The following is a 27,404-nucleotide window of genomic DNA, read 5'->3' on the forward strand; positions in this document are numbered from 1 at the left end:
AAATTTAAGGAAAGTTATATTTGGTCTTAAATTGCAGTCTAAAACTGTACATAGGCATCCAAATATGGCAGTACTTCCCTGGTAGTTCTTGATTAACTGTCTAATGAACACCTGCTAATTCCGTGTGTAATTTAAAGATAACATTGTGTTAGCTTAAAATGGGACCAATTTTTATTGTTTATGCAATACAGACATTGAAAGTGATCACACTGGTGTTTGTGAGATAAAAAATGAGAGAAAGGATATGAGGAATCTGCCTTCTTATCCTATATCTCTATTCAAAAAGTATTCTTTTAAGGGGAAGATGTGAGACTCTTATCCTGGACAGAACATGGAGAATTTCTTCCTTTTTTCTCTCCACTTTTAATTTTTTTTAGCATTTTCTGCCAAATAGGTTTTTAAAGGGACAGTAGCCGAGTGAAGAGAAGAGAAGTGGTGGAGTAGCCTGGAAACACTTATTCTCTGGAGGGATGATTTTGAGGGTTGGAGAAATACATACCTTTAGGTAGATCTTATACACATAATATTTATAACTCACTTTTAAAATGATGTTTCTTTTTAGTTTTAATTATTATGTTTTATTTTCCCCTTGATAATGTGGTTACAGTTTTAAAAGACATTCAAGCTTTTAATTATTTTCACTCTTTTAGGAAGAAGAGAAATTAATCCAACAAGAACTGAATAGTCTGAAAGCAACTGTTTCTGCTCCTACTACAACACTTGTAAGTTTTCACAGTCATTGTCAACACATTTGGATTTGAATTCTGATCTACTATGGATTCAATCATGATATCTGATAATTTCTAAAATTTAATAATATTCAAAATCAGTTGCATGTGGTAGCAAGTCAGACATTAACTTAGATTTCTATCATTGACTGACTGCATTGGAATAAGACTTGCTTGCCTATGTCAAGTCAGGACCAACATAATGGTAATTACATAAGTATTACGGTTTTCATAGGACTCTATTACTTATATTGTGTACTTGGAAAAGGTTAAGATATGTCAGTATATTCAGATGTGAATTGATATATTACAAATCTTTCCTCTTTTTCTTAATTTCTCGTTTTTTTGTTTTTGGTGGTGCTGGGGATTTGAATCCAGGGCTTCATATGCTAATGCTCATGCTCTACCATTGAGCTGCATCTCCAGCCCTTATGTTGTAGATCTTTAATTTTAATACTCTACCTTTTGGAGTATAGGTTGGCTGACAAAGTAGAATAATTGTTTTCTTGCTGTGAAACTGAGTATATGGCACATTAGTTAAATCAAGACCTAGTTATTTTTAAACTTGGTTCCATATAATTTGATTTTTCAAACAGCATTTGTTTAGAAACTGTATTGAGGGGCTTCTGAATATAAGCCACTATGAGGCTCTTTAAGTTAAGATAAGGGCTTTTGTTGTTGCTATTACTATTTTTAATTGACATTATCATTTTATGACTTTATGGGATATAGTGTAATAACTCAGTATATGTATGTAATGTGTAATGCCAGGTTTTAAAAAAATATGTATTTCATTTTTGTGGTACCTTGCAAATGCTAAGAAAGTGCTTTGCCACTGAGCTATATATCCAGCCAGCTCCAATTTTTTTAATGAGATTTTTTTTCCCAGACAACATTTGTTCAGCAAATATTAGTAAGTGCCTTTTATGTTTAAGTCACTGTGGGGATGTTTTCCTTCCCTCCAATAGAAATATCAAGATAATCATTTTGCATGAGCACATTAGGTTTCCATTTTCTATAAGTGGTATCACTGTATACAATTTTTCTTGCTATAAGGCATAAACCTAGTGTTGGGTAGAACTAAGATTAATAGGTAGAAGTTAGGGAGTCAGAATTTGGAAGAAAGATGGTATAATAATTATGGCTATCCTGCTCTGGGCATACCTGAGTAGTGTGTTTCTAATGTGATCATGTAGAGGTAGGATGATTGTTAGAGAAATTGTAAAGAGAATTGCTGCATTGGGGAATGTACTTTCTTCTCTAAATATAAGAAAATAATAATGTAGGCAATAATTTTGCTTAAATAAAGCTCATAGTGACTTTAGGAAAACTGAGGTAAACCATTTGTGGTAATCCCAGAGACTGGAAGCTGAGGCAGGAGAATTGCAAGTTTGAGGCCTTCTCAAAATAAAAAAATAAAAGGAGTGGGGATGGGGATGTAGCTCAGTGATAAAGATTCTCTGGGTTCAGTCCTAAGTAACAAACAAACAAACAAACTCTGAGGTAATGTTGCAAATCCAGGGTTAAAACTTAATGGTTTAAATTAATGCACTACTAATTAATGTAGAAGTCTTTGAAGAGGGACTTGTAGAATCATTTAAGTTTTTCTTAGTATTTAGTTGTCTTAATTAATTTGTTAATTATCTTTAACTGCTTTAAGTACAAGTGACCTATATTAAATCTCATTTCCCTAAGATTTTTCTATGGTTTCTCATTAAGCTCTTAATATTTATACATAAATGCTCACACATGCCCATGAAATATTAAACATTTCCATCCTTGCTTTAAAATATTTTACTGTTTCCTAAGCATTTTGTAACTTAGGAGTCCTATAATATGCTAAACTTATTAATTTTTAGATATTAAAACAGATGGAAACATTTTGTATTTTTATTTCTGATTTTCTATAAATATTGAGAAAGTAAATATTGTCATACCAATGAAATAAATGTATAAAATCTCTTAAAATTTTTAGTTTGCATTGTAAATATTGAAAGACTCCATTAAAAAATTAAATATTGGAATGAGTATTTCATTAAATGCTTCTCAGTTTATAATAGTTGTATATTTAAAAAGTATAGACCATTATAAATTATATGTAGCATGATACTTCTGAAGAAAGTATAGATACAATTTGATTTTTAAATGCAAAAATTAATTTCATTACAGAAATTATTACCAACTTGTAATTTATGGATGTTTTAACAAAGTATATTAAAATTGACATGCTGCAGTTTAGATGCCAAGTAAAATTACCATGATGAAATTTTATCTAAGGACCATATGTATTACATTGTAACTAAAGTTTATACTATTAGTACATAGAATTAGAAATAGTGATAGTTGACTTATTTTGTAGTATCACTACCAACAAAATATTTAAAAGATTTTGCTAAAATTGATACCTATTGGTAATTAAGACTGGAAGCAAATTTGATGCAGAATTGAAGAATTTTCCTTTCAAATGAGTATAACACACACATACATACAAAATCAAAACATTCTCTTTGTTTATATAGTGACTGGATATTTTGCATTTCAGAAAATGATGAAGGAATGTATGGTGAGACTTATATATTGTGAAATGCTTGGATATGATGCTTCATTTGGCTATATACATGCAATCAAATTGGCTCAACAAGGAAACCTCTTAGAAAAAAGAGTAGGTATGTATGTGTTTAAGACTTTCCTACTTGAATGTTGTCCTTAGAGTTTCAACTATTATATAAAATGAATGATGGCAGGTATATATATGTTTTTAGAACATTGCATTGTAATTTCCAAAGCCTTTTCTGAAGTCCTGTACTTCAGAAACTCAAAGCCTACTAATGAAATTGATTTTCCTAGTTCATAGCATTTTGGAGTTATAGCATTTTGGTGATTAGATGACTACAAGTATTTGTAAAAACTCATTGATCTATAACTTAGAATGGGTGAATTGTTTTAAGGTAAATTATGCTTTAAAAATAATCATTATAATTTATTATTTTCTTATTACTATTATTATTAGTGTATACTTACTAGAAACATGAAGAAATGAATTTAATTAGTTTTGTAAGAGTATACAGAAGGTGAATAAGCAAATTCCAAAGGAAGAAAAACAGAATTAACAAAAAGTATGTTAATATTAAAATTCTTTTACAATCAAAAAAAAAAAAAAAAATGCTGATTTGGCCAGGTGCAGTGGCACACGCCTGTAATCCCAGCAGCTTGGGAGGCTGAGGCAGGGGGATCGAGAGTTCAAAGCCAGCCTCAGCAAAAGTGAGGTGCTGAGCAACTCAGTGAGACCCTGTCTCTAAATAAAATATAAAATAGGGCTGGGGATCTGGCTCAGTGGTTGAGTGCCTCTGAGTTCAATTCCTGGTACCCCGCACCCCCCTAAAAAAAATCTGATTTAAGCTCAGTTGGTAGAGTGCTTGTCTCTCAAGCATGAGGCCCTGGGTTCAATCCCCAGCACTGCAAAAACAAAACAAAACAAAACAAAAGTCTGATTTAAAGAACTCTGTCTGATCTCATCAGTTTAATGGTCAGAAATGTTTCTTTATAAAATAAAAAATTGAAATTTACTAGAATAATTTTAAATATCTTGTTCTTACTTTCATAAATGAGGATTAAAAGGTATCTCTTAAAAAACTGTCTCTGTAGTCGTACTGTAGGGTTATTAGGAAAATTTCTCTCAGCGACTTAAGTCTTCCATTTCATAAAGGCTCAGTTTTATGTCAGAATCTTCAGAAGGGACATGTTAGCATAGGGATGCATTTTTAAGCATTTGTGTGTGTGTGTGTGTGTGTGTGTGTGTGCGCGCGCGCGTGCGCGCGTGCTGGGGATTTAACCCATGGGCATTCTACCACTGAGTATACCCTCCAGCCCTTTTTATTTTTGACGATCTCACTGTTACTAAGGCTGACCTCGAACTTGGAATCCTCCTTCCTCAGCCTCCTGAGTCCCTGGGATTATAGGCATGCACCACTAGGTCCCATACATTCTTCACAAATTATATTGTGCTGTGCTGTCAGATAATGGTGAGGGAGTGTTAGATGTCTTGGTAAAGATTCTGAGGTGGTATACACATAACAGTCCAACTGCTGAACCCCACTTCACCCCCAATACTTTTTTTATTTTATAGATTTGTTGTGTTCTTTCCTCCTAGTAAAATGTCCTTTGGCATCCTGTTTCTCCCTTTTCATATTTCAAATCAAGGTTCTGAGATCATTCAGGTGGCTCCTACCATCTGTTATTGTATGGTATTGTCTTTTCATATATAAATGTCTTAGCTTCTGAACTAATTAGAAGCTTTCTAAAGACAGGATTTTGTTATTAGAGTGGTCTTCATTGGTAATATACTTTTCTTGAAATTTTGATTTTTTAAAAAATATGGAAGTGAACTTTTATTGTACTAGTGTTTTATTTCACATAGACTTGCAAGGCCTTCTTGTCATATTCACTGTCACCCTACACTTTGAAAAAATTCACTTCTCTAAGAGTTTTTCTATGTCATCAGTCTTTCTAAGTGATGTCACTCTTTTGTATTTAGAGTGTTTTTTTCTTGTTTTGTTTTGTTTCCTAAAAGGGAAATCAAAAAGGAACTTTCAGCCATTGTTGAACATTTTGGGGAAAGTGAAAACCAACTTCATCCTTTTCATTTTAGGGAGAACCATGTTAGATGTCAATACATTTGGAAATGTTCAAAATTCAGCAGTAAGAAGAGACAGTAATCGTAGATTCCAGGCAGAAGTCTGGTATTTCTTTGCCTCCTTTTCTTCTGATTTCCTTTTTCCTTCTCTCCCCTCACCTTTTTTTTTTTTTTTTTTCTTTCTAACATTTCTCATCAAGTTCAAGTCATTTTCATTTATTCCCTTTGCATGTAATTTCACAACACTTAAGAAGCAGTGATACCCTTCTTAGAGGTTGCCATTTTTTGTTAAGGACTCTGGAAAACAGATCCAAAGAAATTAAACCTCATAGTGAAATTTTGGCTTGAGTGGGAAAGATGTTATGAGCAGAAAGACTTCTTAAGAGATTGTCTAGTTACAAAATTTATTTAGTATTCATGGAATATATATGATAGGTGTCCACTGTATGTTAGGCACTGCAGTCAGACATACATGTTTTTTCCATTTTGAGAATCCCTTGTAATGGTAGAGTAGAGGATAGAGACAAACATAGAAATTAATGGTTACATGATGATGTCATATATGCTTTCATGGAGGCATGGACCACATGTTGTACTCATATAGGCATAAGAACAATCATGAAAACCTCAGTTTACTTGGTCTCTGAGACTTAGAGGAGAATATACTGATTATATTTCATATGAGCATTCTGTAATGAATTCGCCTAGAACCTGTTTAAATATTGCATGGCTAGAATTTAGTTAGGTTTGGTCCTGCCAATTTTGTTTGGCTTCCTTTGGCATGAAGATGAGCTTTATACTTGCTCTTCCTTGTTACTTGACTGACTCCCAAATTAGCACAGGCAGGAAATTTTGAAAATAGTCAACACATATTGGATAGTTGGTATAATTATTTTGTGCAGTTATTGCTACATTATGCTTTTTGGATTTATATGTAATTTTTTTTTCATTTTCAATTTTGTATTAAATTTTTTGTTGTTGTTGCTGGGGATTGAACTTAGGGTCTTGTGCATGATAAACACATTCTCTATCACTGAGCTGCACCCCAGCCTCTAATTTTTTTTGTTCATTTATTTTAAATTGGTGAATTATAATTGTACATAAAAGGAATTCATTGTGCTATATTCATGAATGCACATAGCACAATTTGATTGATTTTATGCCCTAGTACCTTCCCTTTCCCTACCCTTCTTCCTCTCCCTCTGTTCCCTTCCTGTACTTCCACATCTGTTCTTAAATTATATAGAGCATTACATGGCATTGCATACTTAAGACCTTATAAAAGTATACAATCAAAGAATGCCCACTTTCATCTCTAGCCCCACTGCCTAGTTTGTTCCTTACCCTCATAGGTAACTATTTTCATTAGTATCTGATTAATCTTTCCATTGTTTCTTTTTGAAATAACCAGAGACTCACTGTTACACAAAAGGCAGCGTATTACATACATTGTCTCTTATACAAAACATCATATTATATGGATTATTCTGTACTTTGGTTTTTAAAAATTTTGATAGTTTATCATCTGTTTAAAAGTTTTATGGTGGATTTATACTTTGTTTTGATGTTGTCATACTGTTATATAGTTCCATAATTTTCATTGGGTGGATATACCATAATTTTTTCATTTAGGTCTCTCTTGGTGGACACATGGATTGTTTTTTTATTTTTTTACTCTTGTAAATGATGTTGCAGTAAGTAATATGGTCCATGTATTATTTCAGTTACGAAAACTTTTCTTTTTTTTTTTTTTTTCTTTTCTTGCGGTGCTGGGGATTGAACCCAGGGCCCTGTGCTTGTAAGGCAAGCACTTTACCAACTGAGCTTTCTCCCTAGCCCTGAAAACTTTTCTTAAATGAGATATCAGAGTCACTTTTGCTGAGATTCATGATCTTTAGGAAAATATTTTCTTGCCAATGACAGAGCATATATCCATGGGCAGTAGATACTCTTAATGTGAAAATATTTTTTTTAAGATAGGATTTAAAACTTCTCTAAATCTTTACTCTGGTATTGTTGCCTCATCTGCTCTTCTGGGATTGATTTCTTTCTTTTTTGTTGGGGGCGCGGTTAGGTACTAGGAATTGAACTCAGGGGCATGCTACCACTGAGCCATGTTCCTAGGCATCCACAGCCATTTTTAAATTTTATTTTGAGACAAGGTCTCACTGAGTTGCTTAGGCTGGCCTTGAGCTGTTTATCCTCTTGCCTCAGCTTCCCGAGTCCTTGGAATTACAGTTGTATGCTGCTATATCAGGCTGTCCTGGAATTTCTGAGGCCAGCTTTGGTGCTTTCTCTGATGGGAGAATGTTTTCCTGTGTTTTGTGTGAATAGTGATAAATAAATTTCAGTATCCATTAAGTCAAGCATTATGTTAAGTGCTTTATCTTGTGAAATAGTATTTATCTTCATTTTAAATGAGAAACATAAAACTTGGAAAAGTCAAGTCATTTGTCCAAGGTCACAAAACTAATGGTGGAGCCAGAATGTGAACCTAAATTTCTGAGTCAAATCCTTGTATTATTATTTTATAACTCACTTAGTCATATCAAATGTACTTCATAATCATAGTTATTATTCTTTGTTTGCTTTAAAAACTTTTTTCATTTTAGAGAGTATCTTTTCTTCTGTTCTTTGATTGTTAAAAAAAGTTAGGATATTCATTGTAACAGATAGAATAAGGTTTTCTTGAGATGATCTTCGGAGTTTTTGGCCTTCATATGGGTTACTTATGAACAAGTGAGTTCTCAGCAGTCTGATAAGACTTAATCTCTGCTTTAAGTGCTTCTGAGGTTTTCCTCATCTGGTCGGGTTTTTTTTTTTTTTTTTTTCTTTTTCTGTTGTGAAATAACTCCTCTTCTTTGTCAGGGAAGATGTTACTGTCAGTCATGCTTCTACTTCTTGGCGAGAAAAGTTTCTCCTGTTGCCCAACAGAAAGATTATGGATCCTGGGTAATGTTGGGAATAGTTAATATTAGACTCTCTAATGACATGTCTGAAAAGAGTTGAACAAAAACCAATGATGATACATAGAGAGGCAGTACATATGGATTGACTCTGACTGTCTGGCTTTGAATCCTGGCATATAATAGCTGTAGGCCTTGGGAAGTTTCTCCTGTTTTGGCCTCATTATTGTATTGGCATAACAATAATACCTACCCTCATAGTGTTGATTCAAGAATTAAATAAGGCTTGTAAAGTACTTGACCCAGAGTAACTGTCTAATAAATGTTATTGTCAACATGAGAGATGACACATAAAATGGCCTGAAATATGGATTCCAGGTATATGGCATTTGTTATATTAATATACTTCCTCAATCTTAAAATATACTTTTTAATGTTTTAATATTATTGAAATAGAAATGCTTTTTTGAGCCCGTGAGTACATTTATTGTGGTAGACAGTGTTTCTTTCCTCTGCAGCTATTACTCATTCAATAGCGTGTTTTCAGATTGAGAAAATAAGGTATTGTGTGTGACTGAATATATGATTTACATTATGTGTGCTGATATTAGGTGGTTCACTCGGTAATGCAAATAATCAGTATCTCACTAATAATTGCAATAATTATTTTGTTTTTGAGTAATTGTATGTTTGACTATAAGAGAGAATGTTTTGATTGATAGTATAGAGATTTGCACAAGAGAGATAGAAGGCATATTTTAATGTTATTTAAGGGTTTTAAGTTGGTATTCATCTGTGAAATATGTAATTATTTTTAGTTTTTGTTATCATGGATTGAACCCAGGGGCACTTAACCACTGAACTACATCCCCAGCCCTTTTTATTTTTTTTTAAATTTTGAAACAAGGTCTTGCCAAGTCGTTTAGAGCCTTGTTAAGTTTCTGAGACTGGCTTTGAACTTGGCATCCCAAACTGTTGGGATTACAGTCATGTGCCACATGCCTGGTGAAATAGATAATTCTGAAAAACTTCAGGATGAAGAATACCTGAAGTTTTTCTTACTGAAGTGTTTTAACCTCATATTTTCAATTTGTTTTTATGTTTACCTCTAACTTATTGTTTGATTAAAACTTGGAATTTAGTATTGCTTTGTTTAACTTCTTGGGAAAAATTTTCTTGGGAAAAATTTTTTTCATAGGTACTAATTAGGCATTTCCTTTTAATTTTTATATAGGTTATTTGGCTGTTTCTTTATTTCTACATGAAAACCATGAACTATTGCTTCTCCTTGTGAATACAGTTGTAAAGGTATCATATCATATGTTGGTTAATATGAAGTCTTCAATTATTCCTGCTGGCATCTGACATTTCTTCTGAATTACATTGAATTAAATAATTTTGGAAAATAAGTGGGCTTATGGAAAGATCATTTAGATTAGTTTCTGCATTTGTAAAGTGTGGATAAATAGTAGAACTCATAATGTTGTGAGGATCAAGTAAAACACCGAAGTACTAGCTGCTGCAGTTGCATCATTTGTTATTGATATTATTATTTCATTTTGAAATGCACATTTGGAATTATAATCCCGATTGCTAGGCTCTTAGAAGCACTTTGCATGCTGTTGTCTTTTTCTCTAGGTTCACTCTAAAGGGATACAGCTATAAACTGAGAAACTGAGGTCTTTAAAATCAAAAAGTCATTTTAAATGGCCATAGAATATATTGAGTAACTGAATTGTACAGATAAAAACACAGTTTAATCCACCCTTACAAAATTTTGTTCTAAACTTCTAAACAAAATCAATAATGAAGTATAATTGAATTGTTGAGCTTTTTCCTTTGATCTTGCATCAATTTTGATATGTGAGAGTGTGTGTTTGAGGTATTTTCTGAATTTTAAGTCATATGCTATGTTAAAGTTGCTAGCAGCTTAAATTTTTTCAAACTTTAAAAAATATATTTTGAAGTTCTGTTAGAATGATTTATAAACCATATGCATAAATAAGTATATAGGAACATATCATTTTATTTTATAAATTTTAGAATTTTATAATTGTATAAAATTGTAGTAGTTGCATGGAATGATTTCCTTTTAACTCTCTACTAATTATTAAACAAGAAAAATTTATAAAATGTTCTGTTACTGGTTTGGAAAAGTTTTCAAGGCTATAATAAAAGAGACTAGTTTGGCCAGTATCAGAACAGGAAATAGTTTCCTTTTGTATCAGATGCTTTTGGACTATCTTTATCTACTGACAGTTAAGGTATATGAAATAATTAGGGTTATGCCTATAAAATTACATATGTCTGCATGTACAAATTAATTATAAAGTTAGGAGAAAATTACTAAGTATATAGGATCATTACAATGTTGAATTAGCCATCCCTAGTTTCAGAATTTATACTGAATATTTCCTTTGCTTAACAATTATGCCAGGACTTGCAGAGCACTAACCTGGTAGAAGTATGTATGGCACTTACTATCGTCAGCCAGATTTTCCCTCGAGAAATGATTCCAGCTGTTCTTCCATTAATAGAAGATAAACTTCAGCATTCCAAGTAAGTAAATTCTTTTGGCCAAGGTGTCTACACCTTTTTGCTTATGTTTTATAAGCTAAAATTTTATTATAATTTGAACAGAGTGCTACTGGGATAGAGAATATTCTTTGACTGGCAGGTATAACACAAAAGTCTCCAACAGAATTGTCATTATTTTTATGTGTGTTTAGAAGAATGTTAGGAAACTTTCTAAAGTTAAACTGAGAGAGAGTAAGCCTTGGTATCAGGAATTCTTTGCTTTTTTAAAAATCTTTTTAAATTTATTTATTTATTCTAATTAGTTATACATGACAGTAGAATGCATTTTGGCACATCATACGTAAATGGAGTATAACTTCTCATTTGTCTGGTTATACATGATGTAGAGTTGCACAGGCCATGTAATCATATATGCACATGTAATCATATATGCACATAGAATAATAATATCTGATTCATTCTACTGTCACTCCTACCCCTGTGCCCCCTTCCCTCCCTTTACTCCCCTCTGTTTAGTCCAAAATATCACTATTCTCCCCACCCCCTATTGTGAATTAGCATTGCGTATCAGAGAAAACATTCAGCCTTTGGGAATCCTTTGCTTTTTTCCTAATTGTACCACTAATGTTTAGTGGTCCTATTTTTCCCCTGGCTATGTGGGATTGGCAAAGCTCCTTAGTTCGCATAAAGTTGTTATGAGTATAAAGTGAAATAATAGAAAACATTTGAAAATAATTCAAGTGCTATGAATACAAAGCTTCAGTGTATTTTTTTCGCCCTCATTTAAAGCTTCAGTATATTGGGAAGATGCTTTTTTATATCAGAATCACAATGTTCAAATTCTACTGTACAGCAGAATATATCTAAATTAACATTACTTGTAGTATTTTGCTAATCTGCTTTTATAAGATTCCTTCACTTTCTACTCTCTTTTTCACCATACTTAATTCACTTTCTAATTCACTTTTTTACCACTCTTACAGTTTGTTTTGACTAAGCCCCTTAACTTCACAATTTTTAAAGTAAGTAAAAAGGGCTGGGTGCTATGACCCATACCTGTAATCCTAGAGACTTGGGAGATTGAGGCAGGAGGATTGCAAGTTGCCAGCTTTAGCAATTTCAATTTGCAAGACCTTGGCAACTTAGTGAAACCCTGTTTCAAAATAAAAAAGACAGGAATGTAGCTCAGTGGTAAAGTACACTTGGGTTCAATTCCCAATACCACTAAAAAAAATAAAATAAAAATAAAGTTAGTAAAAGGTCTGCAGTCATTTTCCTTTTCTCTTTGTGACTACAGTATTTTATTTGTACTTTTTTTTGGTAGTACTAGAGATTGGATCCAGTGCCTGCTAGGCAAGTACTCTACTGCTGAGTTACATCTCCAGCTCTATACACATACACTTAATTTTTTTGGTACTGGGGATTGAACCCAGAGACACCTAACCACTGAGTTGCTAGGATTATAGGTATGCCTTACCTTGCCTGGTGATACACATACATTCTTGATGAAGATTTTTTTTTTTTGGTTACTCATACAACATTTATTTCCTATGTTTTAAGTCAATGTTTTTAATGTTCTAAGATAGTAAAATGTCTTATAATTTATATTCTTTTTTTTTTTTTGGGTGCTTGGGATCGAACCCAGGGCCTTGTGCTTGCAAGGCAACCACTCTACCGACTGAGCTATCTCCCCAGCCCCATAATTTATATTCTTTAGGAAATCTTGGATTATTAATCTTCCAGCTCAAATGATAGCATTTACTGAGAACTGTGGAATAACATCAGAGGATTTTTCAGTCTTTTAAATTATAATTATGTTTTATGTATTAAATTTGTTTAGGAAGATGAGGATGATTAGGGACAATTAGTTGTTGGAAGTAAAATATTAACTTTTCTTGGATGTTTATCGGTTGATTTGATTGTAGCAGCTGTTACATTTGTGTAATTTTTTTCTTATCACCACCACTCTTTTGTGGTGGCCATACTTACTGACCATTTGTTTGAAATCATTCTGAGAATTAAAAGACCACTTGTTAATATTTTCCTTATTGCTTTCCCATGTAGATTAATTTTAAATCCTGGCTGGAGTTCAGACTTTTTGAACCTTGTTTCTGCAGTTTATGGCCATACTTAACTCCAATGTTAAGCAGTAAAGAGTTAAAGAATATGGAACAGAACTATGGGTGAGCCAGTAGATATCACAGAGATATGAGACAAGACTTGGGCTCAACTTTTAGATCTCTGCCTATATTTCAACAAATCAGTCCCGGAGCCCAGATTCAAGCCTCTTGATGTCTTGTGTTAGTACCACCACTTAGGTCCAGTCTTAGGGATTCTTGAGCCTTTTCAGAGTTTGTAATTCTTTTCCCTCACCTTGTTTACCTATTCTCTGCCAGAATTAACATTGGTTAATACTCATTGGCAATATGTTGGTATATAGTTTGCAGTTACCAGAGTATTAAACTAATGACAAATATGTTGCTAATCTGCTTTTTTTAATGTGAGAAGAATTTATGTGACATAGTTTACTTAGGAAGATAGTGAGTTGTTTATTAAGTAGAATTTAGCAGATGCTAGATGACCACTTGTTAGAAATCTTGCACACCTGTAATCCCAGCAGCTTGGGAGGCTGAGGCAGGAGGATCATGAGTTCAAAGCCAGCCTTAGCAATTTAGTGAGGCCTTAAGCAACTCAGTGAAACCCTGTCTCTATTAAAATATAAAAAGGACTGGTGATGTGGCTCAGTGATTGAGCACCCCTAGGTTCAATCCCCAGTATCAAAAAAAAAAAAATTCCTTAGTGGAACATTAAGTATTGAATTGAATAATCTCAATTTTGAGATTCTGTGATTTTAGGTAATATAAATATATATTAAGGAACACTTAAAATTTAAATTATTCACTTCTGACATGTTTACTATTATTGTTATCACTGCTAGTGTACTCTATAGATATGAGATACATAGAAATAGACATGAGAGAGAATAATAAGTAATACATTTCATTGGAAACTATGTCAAGAATATAAGATAGGAGCTGGTGCAGTGGTGCATGCCTGTAATCCAGTAGCTTGGGATGGAGGCAGGAGGATCATGGGTCCAAAGTCAGTCTCAGCAATTTAGTGAGACCCTGTCGACCCTGTCTCTAAATAAAATACACAAAAGGACTGGAGGTATGGCTTAGTGGTTAAGTGCCTTTAGTTCAATCCCCGGTACCAAAAAAAAAAAAAAAAAAAAAGAAAGAAAGAATATAAGATAGAGAGCTGAGTGCAATGGTCTATATCTATAATCTCAGTTATAGCTATTAGACTAAGGCAGGAGGACTATGAGTTTGAGGCCAGCTTGAGCAATGTAGGGAGACCTGTCTGAAATAATAAAAATTAAAAGAAAAGGGGGACTTTGGGGGTGTAGCTTGGTGGTAGAGTGCCTGCCTAGTATGTATGGTGCCCTGAATTTGATCTCCAGAGTATTTGGAGTATGCTTGCCCATGATATAAAAAACAATTTTTAATGTTAATTAAGAGACTTTAATATTACTAGCTGAAATTACCTATTACTGATTTAAACTTAATAGTGGTTATTTTCTCAATTTCTAAAAATAAAGCTTTTAAAAATGAAATCAGAAAACTAAGAAATTTATCTTGTTTTAACTGATTTCAAAAGTAGTACTTGCTGTTTGCCTCACAAGTACAAGGCCCTGGGTTCAATCCCCAACACCGCAAAAAAAAAAAAAAGAAAAAAAAAAAAAAAGTAGTACTTGCATTTTATTAAAAAATTCCAAAACCAGAGAGATTTATAAAATGGACAGTTAAACTCTTTAGGTCTTAACTCCTAGAGATAATTACTTTTTATAGTTTGTCATGTTAGAATAAAGAAATTAATAATAAGTGTAACTTTCTATATTTCTTTTTAGATTAAGGTAATAGCTGACATTTTGAAATCATCTGGCACATAATATTTTCAAACTAAAAGCCTAATGATTCAGATTATCTTGTTTAGATTTAATTTTTTATCCTTAGGGAAATCATACGAAGAAAAGCTGTTTTGGCATTATACAAATTCCATCTCATTGCTCCTAATCAAGTACAACATATCCATATTAAGTTTCGGAAAGCACTTTGTGACAGAGATGTTGGGGTCATGGCTGCTTCTTTGCACATATACCTTAGAATGATTAAGGTAAGTTGGAAATTTCATCAAGTACTAAGTAGTTAGCTTTAGAAAAATGTAATTATATAACTAAAAGAAAAATACTTAATTAACATATTAGGCTATTACTAACTTTTTGCAAGTTATTGGTAACATAATTGTAGGCACATTATAGAATTGGATTTTTTAAAATGCTTACATTTTTTTTCATTTTCCTGAAGAAATGTGGAAAAAATGAGAGCTAGGAAAGTGATTTGAATTTGCAGATTTGTGGTTTTTCAAGCAGTGGTTCTTTTTTATATAGCCTCAAGAGCTGTATAACAGCTTGTAGAAGTGAGGAAGCCAGTGGGGGTTGTGCCAGGTAGACTACAAGTGTTGACTCTGTACATTGATACTATATCAGAAGAGGAAAGAGGTTTGAATGGTATGTAAGAAATTTTTGTAAATGATGATGGGTTTATACTAATTCATTCTCATTGTATTGCCTGAAATGTTTTTGTTCAAAATTATATATCTCTGTGAGAGATTTTAAGTTGAATTCACTTAAAATCTGGAACCAAAGCTTGTCTTTTATGCATTGTATTCCAAAATAGTATGGCATAAATAGATGCTTGATATTAGACATATTTGATATTAAATCTTCTCTTCCCTCTAAAATTTGAAAGAGCAATTATGTCCATTCCAAAAATGTGCCCTTGATACCTAATAAAAATTACAATGAAGAATCTAATGTTCATTTTAAGGAGTGTATATTTAATTTGACCAGTCCAAGAGATTAGTCAGATAGGATAATCAAGGCACTCTCATTCAGAAATAGGAATATGTTTACATATTGCATGGCTAATTAAAATTTTATTTGGCAGTTTTTGGGGACTTTGAACATTTAAGTAGTCTTGGCTGTGCTCTTTTGTGAGAGTGAATTTAACTCAGTTCCATAAGGTCTTTTGCACAGAGCTAAGAGATTGCAAACAGCACTTATTTTTCATACAAAACAGTGGTATTACTGCCCCTTTTTAGTATGCCATTTTTTTACTTTTTTACTTTTTGATTTTATTGCTAGTATTGACTATTAAGGATTCTATTGAAAGATGTAATTTTAAGAACTTTTGAAATGTGATTAAATTATGTGTAGGAAAAAGGGAGTGAGGAAACTTTTCTGGGGATGATTTAACTTTGGATAAGGTAGCTAGAAGAATTTCATTGTGGAAGAAATTATATATATATATATATATATATTATTAGAGCACTATTTCATTCAATGTGCAGCATAAGCTTCTAAGTTTGCATGTTTTAAGTTAGGTTCCAGATGGCATTTCAACCAGTCTGTTTTATATTGATAAGACTTTATTATTAACCGAAAGTTGCTTTTTTTGGATATAGGAGAATTCATCTGGATATAAAGACTTGACTGGGAGTTTTGTAACTATTTTAAAGCAAGTAGTTGGAGGAAAGCTCCCAGTAGATTTCAATTACCACAGTGTGCCAGCACCATGGTTACAAATTCAGCTATTGAGAATACTGGGACTTCTAGGAAAAGACGATCAAAGGTAAACTTCTAAGTAAGTTACTTAATGATCTTATACTGTATGATAACCTTAGGCTTTAGTCATGTGGAGGCTTCATGATAAATTAGATTCTGATACTTTTTGCTTTAATTTGTAATAGTTAATAAACAACTTCTAATAGTTAATAAACCAGTGAAAGAAGTGAATAAATTCTTCCAGGTTGCTGGCATAATCCTAGCACTTAGCTTATCCAAATACTCCCCATTTTGAAGGGTAACTGGAGTGTAGGCTTCCATGCAAAGCTTTCTTCATTATTCTAATAGAGGTTGCAAAACTTTCTGCAAAGGATCAGACAATATTTTAGACTATGTGTACCATATACAGCTACTCCACTCTGGTGTTATTGCATGAAAGCAGCCATAGAGAGTACCTAAATGAATGAGCATGACTGTGTTCCAAGAAAACTTTTTATGGATATTAAAACTTGAATTTTGTATAATTGTTACATCATGAAATAATCTCTTTCTGATTTTTTCCCCAACTGTTAAAAAATGTAGGAACTGGGCTGGGGAGATAGCTCAGTTGATAGAGTGCTTGTCTCTCAAGCATGAGCCCCTGGGTTCAGTACCCAGCACTGCAAAAAATAACAAAAAACAACAACAACAACAAAAAAAAAATGTAGGAACTATTCTTAGCATCAGCCATTAAAAAACAGGTGTCTTATCAGATGAGGCCTGTGGGATGTTGTTTGCCAACTCTTGCTCTAGTTGGATGTGAGAATTTTACTTTTTTAAAAAAATATTTTTATATATATTTTTAGTTGTTGATGGACCTTTATTTTATTCATTTATTTTTATGTGGTGCTGAGAATTGAACACAGTGCCTCACATGCTAGGAAAGCACTGTACCTCGGAGTCACAACCCCAGCCTGCGAGAGCTTCACTTTTTAAATTGATGTTTTGAATCATTTCTTTTAGCCAGTGATATATGTCAAAATTTTTATGGCTATCTTTCCAACTATATGTATTTTTGATAAGTTTAAATTTTGCCATATTTTTTCTTTTTCTTTTTTTGGTACTAGGGATTGAACCCCAGGGGCACTTAACTACTGAATCACATCCCCAGCCCTTTTTATTTTTTTTAACTTTGAGACACGGTCTTGCTAAGTTGCTTAGGGCCTGGCTAAGTGGCTGAGGCTGGGTTTGAACTTATGATTCTTCTGCCTCAGCCTCCCAAGCTGCTGGGAATACAAGTGTGTGCCATCATATTGGCTACCATACTTTTTCAATTTTGCAAACTTTCTAAGTTCCAAGAATGGTGCAGGGTGTAAGGAGGTTCCTAGATCAGTTGTTATTTATATTTGATTCATCATTCTCTCTTTCTCTGTATATGTACACATATTATTTTTATTTTTAAATTTTTTTTCTGACTTGTTCAAGAGCAAGTTCAATTATTAGTTTCCTCGAGAGCATTATATTTTATTGGTCTAAAGGAGACAATGCTATCATATATTGTCAGGAGGCATTTAGTCAAATTATTTACTTAAGTCATTATCTTATTTTCTTCATGGATGAATTTGGAGAAGGTAAACATCAAGTTATTTGATAATAGAATTCTACAGTATTTAATTGAAAGAAAAAATTTCCTGGAAAAGTCTTTTTTATCTATTGTTTAAATATTTTCTTGTGTTTTATAGCATTGTACTTCTTAGGTCATTAACATTTGGCTCATTCATGTTCACAAATGTTTCTAGATTTCATATAGTTGTTTATGACTCTCATGTCAGACATTAACTTTTTTTTTTAGTTGTCAAAGGACCTTTAATTGTTTATATGTGGTGCTGAGAATCAAACCCAGTGCCTTACACATGCTAGGCAAGTGCTATACCACTGGCTACAATCTCAGTCCCTCAGACATTAACTTTTAATATTGAGAAACTATACTATAACTTAGGTGTAGTATTACCAAGATTTATGAGAGGATTGGTAATACCTGTTGTTTTGGAAGAAATGCTTATATAATAAAATGAGAGATTCCTAGATTGTTATTATTGGATATTTATATGTTAGTCAAGACAGAATGAAAATACATGCACTTAAAATTAAATTTTCTAGTTCTATATTTGGAATAAGACATTTTTTTAAAGAAAATGTAAAATATTCACGATATCTAACACATATAGCCCTAGGTTATCTTCATATTTTTGTTTGTTTTATATCTTGGTTTTTCAGCAAGACCATTATATGTAACATATGCTTGTTGTACTTCCACCCATTAGTGTTTCTCTAATTTGTAAAACATACAAAAATACCAACTCAGAGGCGATAGTTTTCACATTGGTCTCTTGGCAAGAAATTTTCTCTTGGAGGCTTGATGGCAGAGCGCTAGGATTCCATAGGCATTGAATTTTAATTTATTTTTTAATAATCTGTCTCAGCTCAGTTGTGGTCACTATAATCAGTGATCACAGAAATGTGAGTGGCACAAATCTGTTAATTTCACAAAATGTATGTTTATTATTAATATAAATGAAAGTTAAAATTTTTCTCACCAAAGAACCTTGTTTCTTTTAAAGGAAGGACTAATATTTGGATATTTTAAAAACAATAAACTGATTAAGAAGCAGATAATATACTGTCCAGAATTATTTGGATGTGTCAGGTATTACTGTATAAATTTAAAACAGGTGGAAATATTTTGTTGCAAAGGAAATTATAAAAAATAGTGTATTTGGTCAAATAACCTAGTTTGTCAATATAGAACAGGTGAGGAAAAAATTTATTGACTTATGTGTATAATTAGTCAATTTTGATAAAGCAGGAAGTTCAACTCATGAAAAGAGCAAATGAAATCTTTTGGAAGTGAAATTTGTATAACTTCACCATAAAATGAATTTCTTTCACTTCTCTTCTGTAGATCCTCAGTTATAAAGAGAGAGAAGTTTGAAAAACTATGTTTTATTGGTTTAGAATACTATAATTCTACTGCAAATAAAATGTCTTTTAAACAGGACAAGTGAATTAATGTATGATGTTCTTGATGAATCCTTACGAAGAGCTGAGTTAAATCACAATGTCACTTATGGTAGGTAATGTATATACATGCTATTTTGATGACTAATGGTGTTTTACAGTACTATAGCTAAATTTGTGATTAAAATTCCATAAATTCCATAGAATTTTGTGCATTAACTTTAAGGTACTTCTTTGGGTTAAAGTAAGTATTGTACAATAGCAGTAATTTGAAATTATGGCGTTTTCTAAATATGGATCTAAATTCATTATAATTTGTCTTTTCATTGAAAACATTAATCAAGTATCTAATTGACTGTGGGGTTAACTAAGTCTGTTGCATATTTTGTAAAAGTTTATATTTGAAGAAAGTTTTTAGTCAGTTGTCAAATAATTAAATTTCTGTTATTTGTCAGGCCCCATGCAAGGTGCTTGGAATACAGCTGTGAATAAAACAGTAATATCATGGGGCTTACAAACTACATAGATGGAAAGGGACAGGTGTTGTAAATGTTACAGGAGAGAATTAGTCAGTGTTCTGGTAGAATATAGCAACTAGTCTTAGTCAAGTAGAAGAACAAGGAAGGTTTTTCTGAAAAGTGGTGCTTAAGAAGACATCTGAAGGTTGAATAGGATATAGATAAAAATACATAGAGTAATAATGTTATTGTGTGATGAGACAGTAAAATGTTTTATATTATTTCAAAAGGTAATTTAGTGATACAGTAAGTTGGGAGAGAAGGGTAGACAACTGAGAGAGTAACTAAAAAACTTTCAGCAGAGAGAGGAACTATTTTTTTTTTCCTGAAACTATTCGTTTTTGAGCAGTCAGTGAAAGATTAGTGAAGAAATTTAGATTCTTGTAGAATTTAGAAGATGGAAGTAAAACTGTTTAAACTTTGTATGCTTTGGAGGAGATCAGTAGAAGAGGCACTGAGACATATATCTCAAATGAGAATATGTTCTTAACCTGGTAAAGTAAAATTGTTTCTCTGTATCTAGGAGGAATTGGTTCCAGGATTGCCCACCCCTGTGCCCCACACCCTCACCATCAAATCATCCCCCAGCGCCAACCCCAACCAAACTCCTGGATGCTCAAGTCCCTTATATAAAATGGCATAGTGTTTGTAGGTAACTTATGCACATACTCCCATGTAATCATCTCTAGATTACTTATAATACCTAATGGAATGTAAATGCTATGTAAATAGTTGTTATACTATATTGTTTGGGGAATAATGGCAAAAAAAACCTTACATGTTCAGTACAGATTGAGATTTTTATTTTCAAATGTTTTGGATCTGCAGCTAGTTGAATCTGTAGAGTAGAACTCACAGATGTGGAATCTGTGGATACAGAGGACCCACTGTACCATGAAGTAGGAGATTAGCAGCATTACTTTTCTTTCAGACAGTGGTAACCTGGATCTTTAAGAACTATGTAGAGTAGACCAGAGGGTAGAAATTGAACTAGCTTACTAGTTCGATAGAAAACTGTGACATAAAAAGTATTTGACAAATACTATAAGGATAAAGGATTAAATGTATGAGACTAGTTCAGAAAAATAATGAACATAGTAATGAATTAGAATAGCAATGTGTGTGTGTGTGTGTGTGTGTGTGTGTGTGTGTGTGTGTATTTTTTTTTTTTCCTGGTACTGGGTATTGAACCTAGGGGTACTTTACTACTGAGCTACATTTCCTGTCCTTTTTATTTTTTTATTTTGAGGCGGGGTCTTGCTAAGTTGACCAGATTGATCTCAAACTTGAGATCCTTCTGCCCCAGTTTCTCTAATAGCTGGGATTATAGGCCTGAACCACTGCACTTGGTGGAATAGTAAATTTTGAAGGAAAGATTTATATTTTGTATGTACAAATGGTAATTAAGGCAATAAGAGTGCTTTATTGATTTGTTCAACCTGTATTTATTGAAGACCTGTGAAATAAAAACTTGATGTTTGTTTTAAATAAGGTACATATTGAGGAAAGAGTTGTTGGATTTAATGTCTTCCTCTGTGTTACGTGTGGGAGATAAAGGAAGAATAAGGTAGACACAGCCCTCTTCTTGATGAGTACATGTTGTAGTGAATTGATGACATTATCTAGGTTTCTGCTTATGCAGTAAGAATAAGGGGACACAGATGAGGATGACCCTTACTAAGGCAGATGGTTCAACCAAGAGCTGTCAGAAGGTTCAACAGAGGGTCAGTATCTTTCCAGCTGCTGAAGTAAATGAAAGTGTTTTGTATGTGATGTAATTGGTGCCCCGGTTAAGGGTTTTAAAGACTTGAAGAGTTCTGTTTAGGGCTGGAGATATAGCTCAGTTGATAGAGTGCTTGCCTCGCATGCACAGGCCCTGGGTTCAATTCCCAGCACCACACACACACACACACACACAGGCCCTGGGTTCAATTCCCAGCACCACACACACACACACACACACAAAAAAAAAAAAAAAAAAAAAAAAAAAAAAAAGAAGCATTCTGTTTAAAAATTAGTTTAGAATTTGTTTTTTTTTTTTTTTTTTGCAGAAAGTTTTTTTTAAATTATAATTGACATTTCAGCTTTAATTTTTTTATTTTTTGAATAGGTAATATATGCACATGGTTCAAAATTCAAAAGATACAAAAGGGTATACAATGAACAGTAAGTCTTTCTCCTACCCTTATCATCCACCACCCAGATCCCCTTCCTGGAGATAACTACTCTTACCTGTTCTTTTGCCTTGGAGAATACTGTATACCTGAGGAAATATTTTTTAACGTTCTCCATTAGGACCCTTTTGTTACTATTGCTTGATGCATCACCAACAATTTTTACATTTATAGGCTGTTGGTTCAGTGTTTAACCTTCCCACCAAGACCTTAGAGTTTCTGTTGTTCCTTTTTCGCTTTTCATTGTTATGCTTTCCCCATATTTGTATTGATACAGTTTATAGCTTACATTGCTTGTATCATTGGTAGAGTATTTTCGAGAATAAACTAATTTAAGTATTGTTTAAGAATGTGATTTTTAAATTATAAGCTTCATAAGGCAGGGATTATGTCTGTCTCATTGACCAGCATATTCCAGTATTTGGCACGGGGTTAATCGATGAGTAATATGCTTTATTTAGAGGAAGGGAAAGTTAATTACTTACCTAATTGGGTTTCAGTCTCAGTACTTTCTAAACCATATTTTTATGGAAGATCCATTATTATAACTTATCTTAGTGTCAAGAAATAAAGTACATCAAAGACATTTATTGGGTATCTGCTGTGTGCCAGGCATTGTATAAGGTGGTATAAGAGATATGAAGAAGTATAAGCTGTAGTTTTTTTTTTTTAAAGAATTTATAGTATAATAGAAAAGATATCCTATTCATGAAACTATATACCAGTATATAGAATGTGAAGAAATGGTATAGGGAGTAACTATTATAGCAGTTCAGAGGTGATGGAGATCACTGTGGGCTTGAGGGCAAGGATGAGGATTAGTAGGTGTGGTAGGATCCTGAAAGACAGTAGGATTTAGGTAGGCAGAAGAGAGGTTGAAGAGGCTTCTAGGCAGAAGGACTTGAGAGAAGGTATAGAACTGGGGGTGTTTAAAACAGTTTCAGAGAACAGTGTTTTGCCATTCTGAATGATGATCATGGTGGGGAGGCTACATTGTGAAGTTCCTCTCATGGCAGACTTATAAATTTGGACTTATAAATCTGGAGCTATGAGAAATTTTGGAGCAGAGTGATACTAAAGTGAGGATGACATTTTTAGTAAACTTGTAAATTAGGAGAAATATGTAAAATGGAATATAAGGGACAGAGCCATCAAAAGTAGATATTAAGTGCTCCCCCCCTTTTTTCCTACTAACTTTACCTAAAAACCTGGATATTAATAATGTAAGAAAAATATGACTCAGGAAGGTGGAGAAAAAAGACGTCAAGCTGGTTGGGGACCTGAGTCACAAGGAATGACACAGTGTTGAGTACCCTGGGTTTTCTTTCTGCCTCATATACCTCTACTGGGTACTGGAGAACTAGCAATCTGGAAATGCCAACAGGCATGAAAAAACCCCCAATGACCAGGAAGAAAAGGACAAAATTAGCAAGACAGAAAACTTTCAGACAATAAACGTTCTATTCTAGCCAAGCATTACACAGAAAAAAAGTGACTACCCACCAGCAAAGGTCAAATGGAGACCAAAGATTTCCATTCTCACCAGGTATAATGAGCTACCCCAACCTCTCACTCTCCCCACTAGGGTAGTGGTAGAGGAGCCCTAGAGGGAAGCTGGAATTTTATTCCTATCAGTCAGGAAGGCCTCACTCTCATGCCTATTCAGTGGAAGCAGTGTGGGAAGGCTGAATTTCGTATCCACTTGGGAGTGAGGATTAATGAGGTACTCTTTCTGCTGGGGTTGTGTTAAAAGAATCCTGGTGGAGTCAGGGCTTTTACCCCTCACAGTGTTAGTGGAGTCCTTGTAGGAGCAGTAATGAGGTACCTCTCCCTCTCATAGGCAGGGGATATCAGCAGATAACCACCCTCCCCAGCAATGACAAGGAGTATCTCCCTCTCCAAGTGTTAAAGGAGGCAGAGTGGAGACTTTCACCCATCTTGGGCAGTTCCTCACTTCCCCTGCGGGAATGGTATTAGTAGATAGAGATTTAAAGTGAAAGTGAAATCCAGTCTGAAGGATAAGGTATCAGAAAAACTTCAAATTTTCTTTGAGTATAATCCAACCCAAGATATCATTGATAAAATTAGTGTCATGAATATTAGGACATCAGTTTTAATTTGGTAAATTTTACTTATTATTTGAATTAAGACCTGGGTTGCTACTGAAGAGTAAACAAAGTTCCATGCTATGTTTTTTTTTTTTTTTTTTTTTGCGGTACTGGGGGGATCAAACCCAGGGCTTTGAGCTTGCAAGGCAAAGCACTCTACCAACTGAGCTATCTCCCCAGCCCCATGCTATGTTTTTAAGTATAGAAATTCTTAGGAGTGCACTCATTTTTAACCACTGCAAAGAGGAGATAGCAAGTAGCGGCTCTTTCAATTATGGACTATACTTAAGTTTTTTTTTTTTTAGTTAGAGAACAAAAGGACTTAGCTCTAGGTGGGAAAATAATTTAAAAGTCCATTGAATTGATTTTCAGCCCAATTATGCCTCAGGAGACTAATAATAACTGTAATTTTGAACTATTAATTTTTCCTAGCATCCCAGAAACCTTATGAGCATCTATATATGAGTGTATATTTTTGGTAGGTAATGACATGTTTTAGTTAGTAAAACAAATTTGGTACCAGGAGAGTTCTCAGTGGCAGGTTACTGCAAAGAAAAATTTGTTAGTTATCGTGGAAAACAGAGCATCATCATTTTTAATCTCAGGGTTGCCATGACAGTTCAGAGTTTGACAGGTTTTTTTTTTTTTGTTTTAACACAGGAGGCAAGGACAGTAAATATTTTAGGCAGGTCACATGGGTTTCTATTACACATTTTGGATTTTCTTTTTATACAAATTTTAAAAAATATGTAAATCATTTTTAGTTCATAGGCTTATAAAAACGGATTGAAGGCTGGATTGCAGAAGTTTGCCCATTCCTTCCTTAGGTAGTTAGTGGGTCAAAGTTCTCTTTGGTTATTTTATTTAGTTCACAAAATCAAAGTCATCTCTTTTTTTCCTCCACAGTGCAGAGTAAAGACATTTGAAAAGCATATCCTCCAAATATGTAAAACATTTTTAAGTTCATTTAACTTACTATATAGTATTCATGGTACAGTTAGAATCCTTGATAAAGAGTAATTCAGATCCTCATTTTTTTCCTCTCTATGGAGTAGATTATATAATATTTTTTCTAAAGTTTGTGCATTAATTGATAGTTAATTAATTGATAGTGTAAAACGTAGCAGGTTGAATACGCAGAATGTGTCTTATACATGAAGAAAGTGTCTGATTGTTATGCTTTAAGCTTTGGAAATAAAGAGTAGTTCTGTTGACACTTGATAAGCTTCAGTTTGTAGTACAACTGTTTTTAAGTTATCTGATTCTGTGCATTCACTGTATCTCATTTCTGATACTATGATTCCATAGGACCTATGGGGCTTAATGATGTCTCATTGATTCTACTCTACCATGGCAAAACTCCAAATCCTCAATTCACATTTAAAAGAATTTGAAAACATTTTAGTGTCCACTTTGATCATTGTAGTTTTCATATTGTTGACTGTATTGGAAAATTAAATTTCTACAGCATCAAGTTGTATACTAGACTGTTCTGTATATGTGAATTTAATTTTAAAGTAGCTTGAAGAATTTAAAATAGTGATCCTGTCTTTGTAATAAATGTTAGAACACCCTCAAATGATCATATTTAAATAAACTACAGATGCATTTTCTGTGTATGTGGTAGAAACTACCTGAGAATAAATTATTTTAAAGCAGTCAGGGAGAGTTGGAAAGATCTGTTTACACAGCAATCATGAATATATTGCTTAAGTGCCTATTAGAATGTGAACTCCTTAAGGATAGGGATTTTTCTTCTCTGTTTTGTTCACTGCTGTATTCATAGTACTAATACCATGTCTGGCACATAGGAGGTGGTCAGTAAATATTTGTTGCATGAATGAACATATCATTCTTATCATTAGTAATGTAATATTCTTTAAATTGTACTGTGATAACTTAGTCCTAATAACTATATAAGCCTGGAAATAGTAAAGGTAGTTCCTTGAAAATTTTCCATAAAAAATATTTTTGATTAGAACTGATCTTCCAGTTAGTTTTTTAAGGTACAAGCTCTACACAGTTATGTTCATGTATTGTACCTTAATATGATATCTTTCATTTTTATATTTTCTTTCTCTAGCTATTTTGTTTGAATGTGTACATACAGTCTATTCTATTTATCCTAAGTCAGAATTACTTGAGAAGGCTGCCAAGTGCATTGGAAAATTTGTTCTCTCACCTAAAATAAATCTTAAATATTTAGGTAAGTCAATGGATTCTTTTGATGAAAGTTATAGAGAACTTTTGAAATTTTCTGGATATTTGTTTCAAGTCACTTCATATAATGTACTCTTTGTTTCTAGGACTGAAGGCTCTTACCTATGTTATCCAACAGGATCCTACTCTGGCTCTTCAACATCAGATGACAATAATTGAATGCTTAGACCATCCTGATCCCATTATTAAAAGAGAGGTAAACTGGTATTTTGAATAATGCACTTGAAGTGTTAAAGTTTTAAAACTTTTTGTCAGTATTCTGAAGAGAGATTAAAGTGCTGGGTAGTGTGTGTTTGTGTATTTTAAATTTTTGCATATATTTAATTCTAAAGTTTAAGTAACATTTTAAAGTATCATCAACATCTGTAGGAATGTTTTTAAATTAATGGATTGAAGAGGTTAGTTCTAATTATCTGTATGGCTTCATTAATATCTTTTTGACTTAAGCATTGTACCAATAGAGACATGAATTCTAGTTCTAGGACTTATTGGTACAGTATAAGATGTACTCCTATTACATGTTATAATTTATGATGGTTAATATTTTCCCATTATTTTCTTTTACATATGTAAAATGAGTTACTGAATTAACTTAGATAGGAATATTGAAAGAATTAAGATATCCATAAAATGATTTGAGCTTCTTGGAAGAAAAGATATAATTATGTACTTAGTTCTATTTTTAAAAAAATTTTTTGGTATGTAATAGTTATATATAATAGTAGTATTCATTATGACCTAATCATACATGAATATAGCATGATTTCATCATTTTTTTTCCCCAATACCTCCCCTTACCCTCCTCTGGTCCTTTCCTCTATCAGACTGTTCTATTTTCATGAGATGACTTTTTTTTTTTTCCCTCTTTAACTTCCATGTATGAGAGTAAACATTTATTTACTTAGTTCTGTTTCAACTTTTTCCTTTTGTAAAATTATTTCAGTGTCCTGTTGGGT

The 27,404-nt window shown here is 33.0% G+C and overlaps 1 protein-coding gene across 1 annotated transcript in view; it reads left to right on the forward strand.

Moving 5' to 3' along the window:
• AP4E1 (adaptor related protein complex 4 subunit epsilon 1) overlaps nt 1–27,404 on the forward strand; it is a 75,833-nt gene that overhangs the window by 1,735 nt on the left and 46,694 nt on the right. The window contains exons 2-10 of the mRNA XM_079129901.1: nt 651–722; nt 3,271–3,394; nt 9,502–9,575; nt 10,705–10,826; nt 14,822–14,981; nt 16,332–16,498; nt 19,467–19,540; nt 26,312–26,434; nt 26,535–26,644. Of these exons, the coding sequence (XP_078986027.1) occupies nt 651–722; nt 3,271–3,394; nt 9,502–9,575; nt 10,705–10,826; nt 14,822–14,981; nt 16,332–16,498; nt 19,467–19,540; nt 26,312–26,434; nt 26,535–26,644 (1,026 nt within the window). The remainder of the gene's footprint in view (nt 1–650; nt 723–3,270; nt 3,395–9,501; nt 9,576–10,704; nt 10,827–14,821; nt 14,982–16,331; nt 16,499–19,466; nt 19,541–26,311; nt 26,435–26,534; nt 26,645–27,404) is intronic.

The sequence above is a fragment of the Sciurus vulgaris genome (genome assembly GCF_902686455.1).
Source record: "Sciurus vulgaris genome assembly, chromosome: 2".
Taxonomy (NCBI): Eukaryota; Metazoa; Chordata; class Mammalia; order Rodentia; family Sciuridae; genus Sciurus; species Sciurus vulgaris.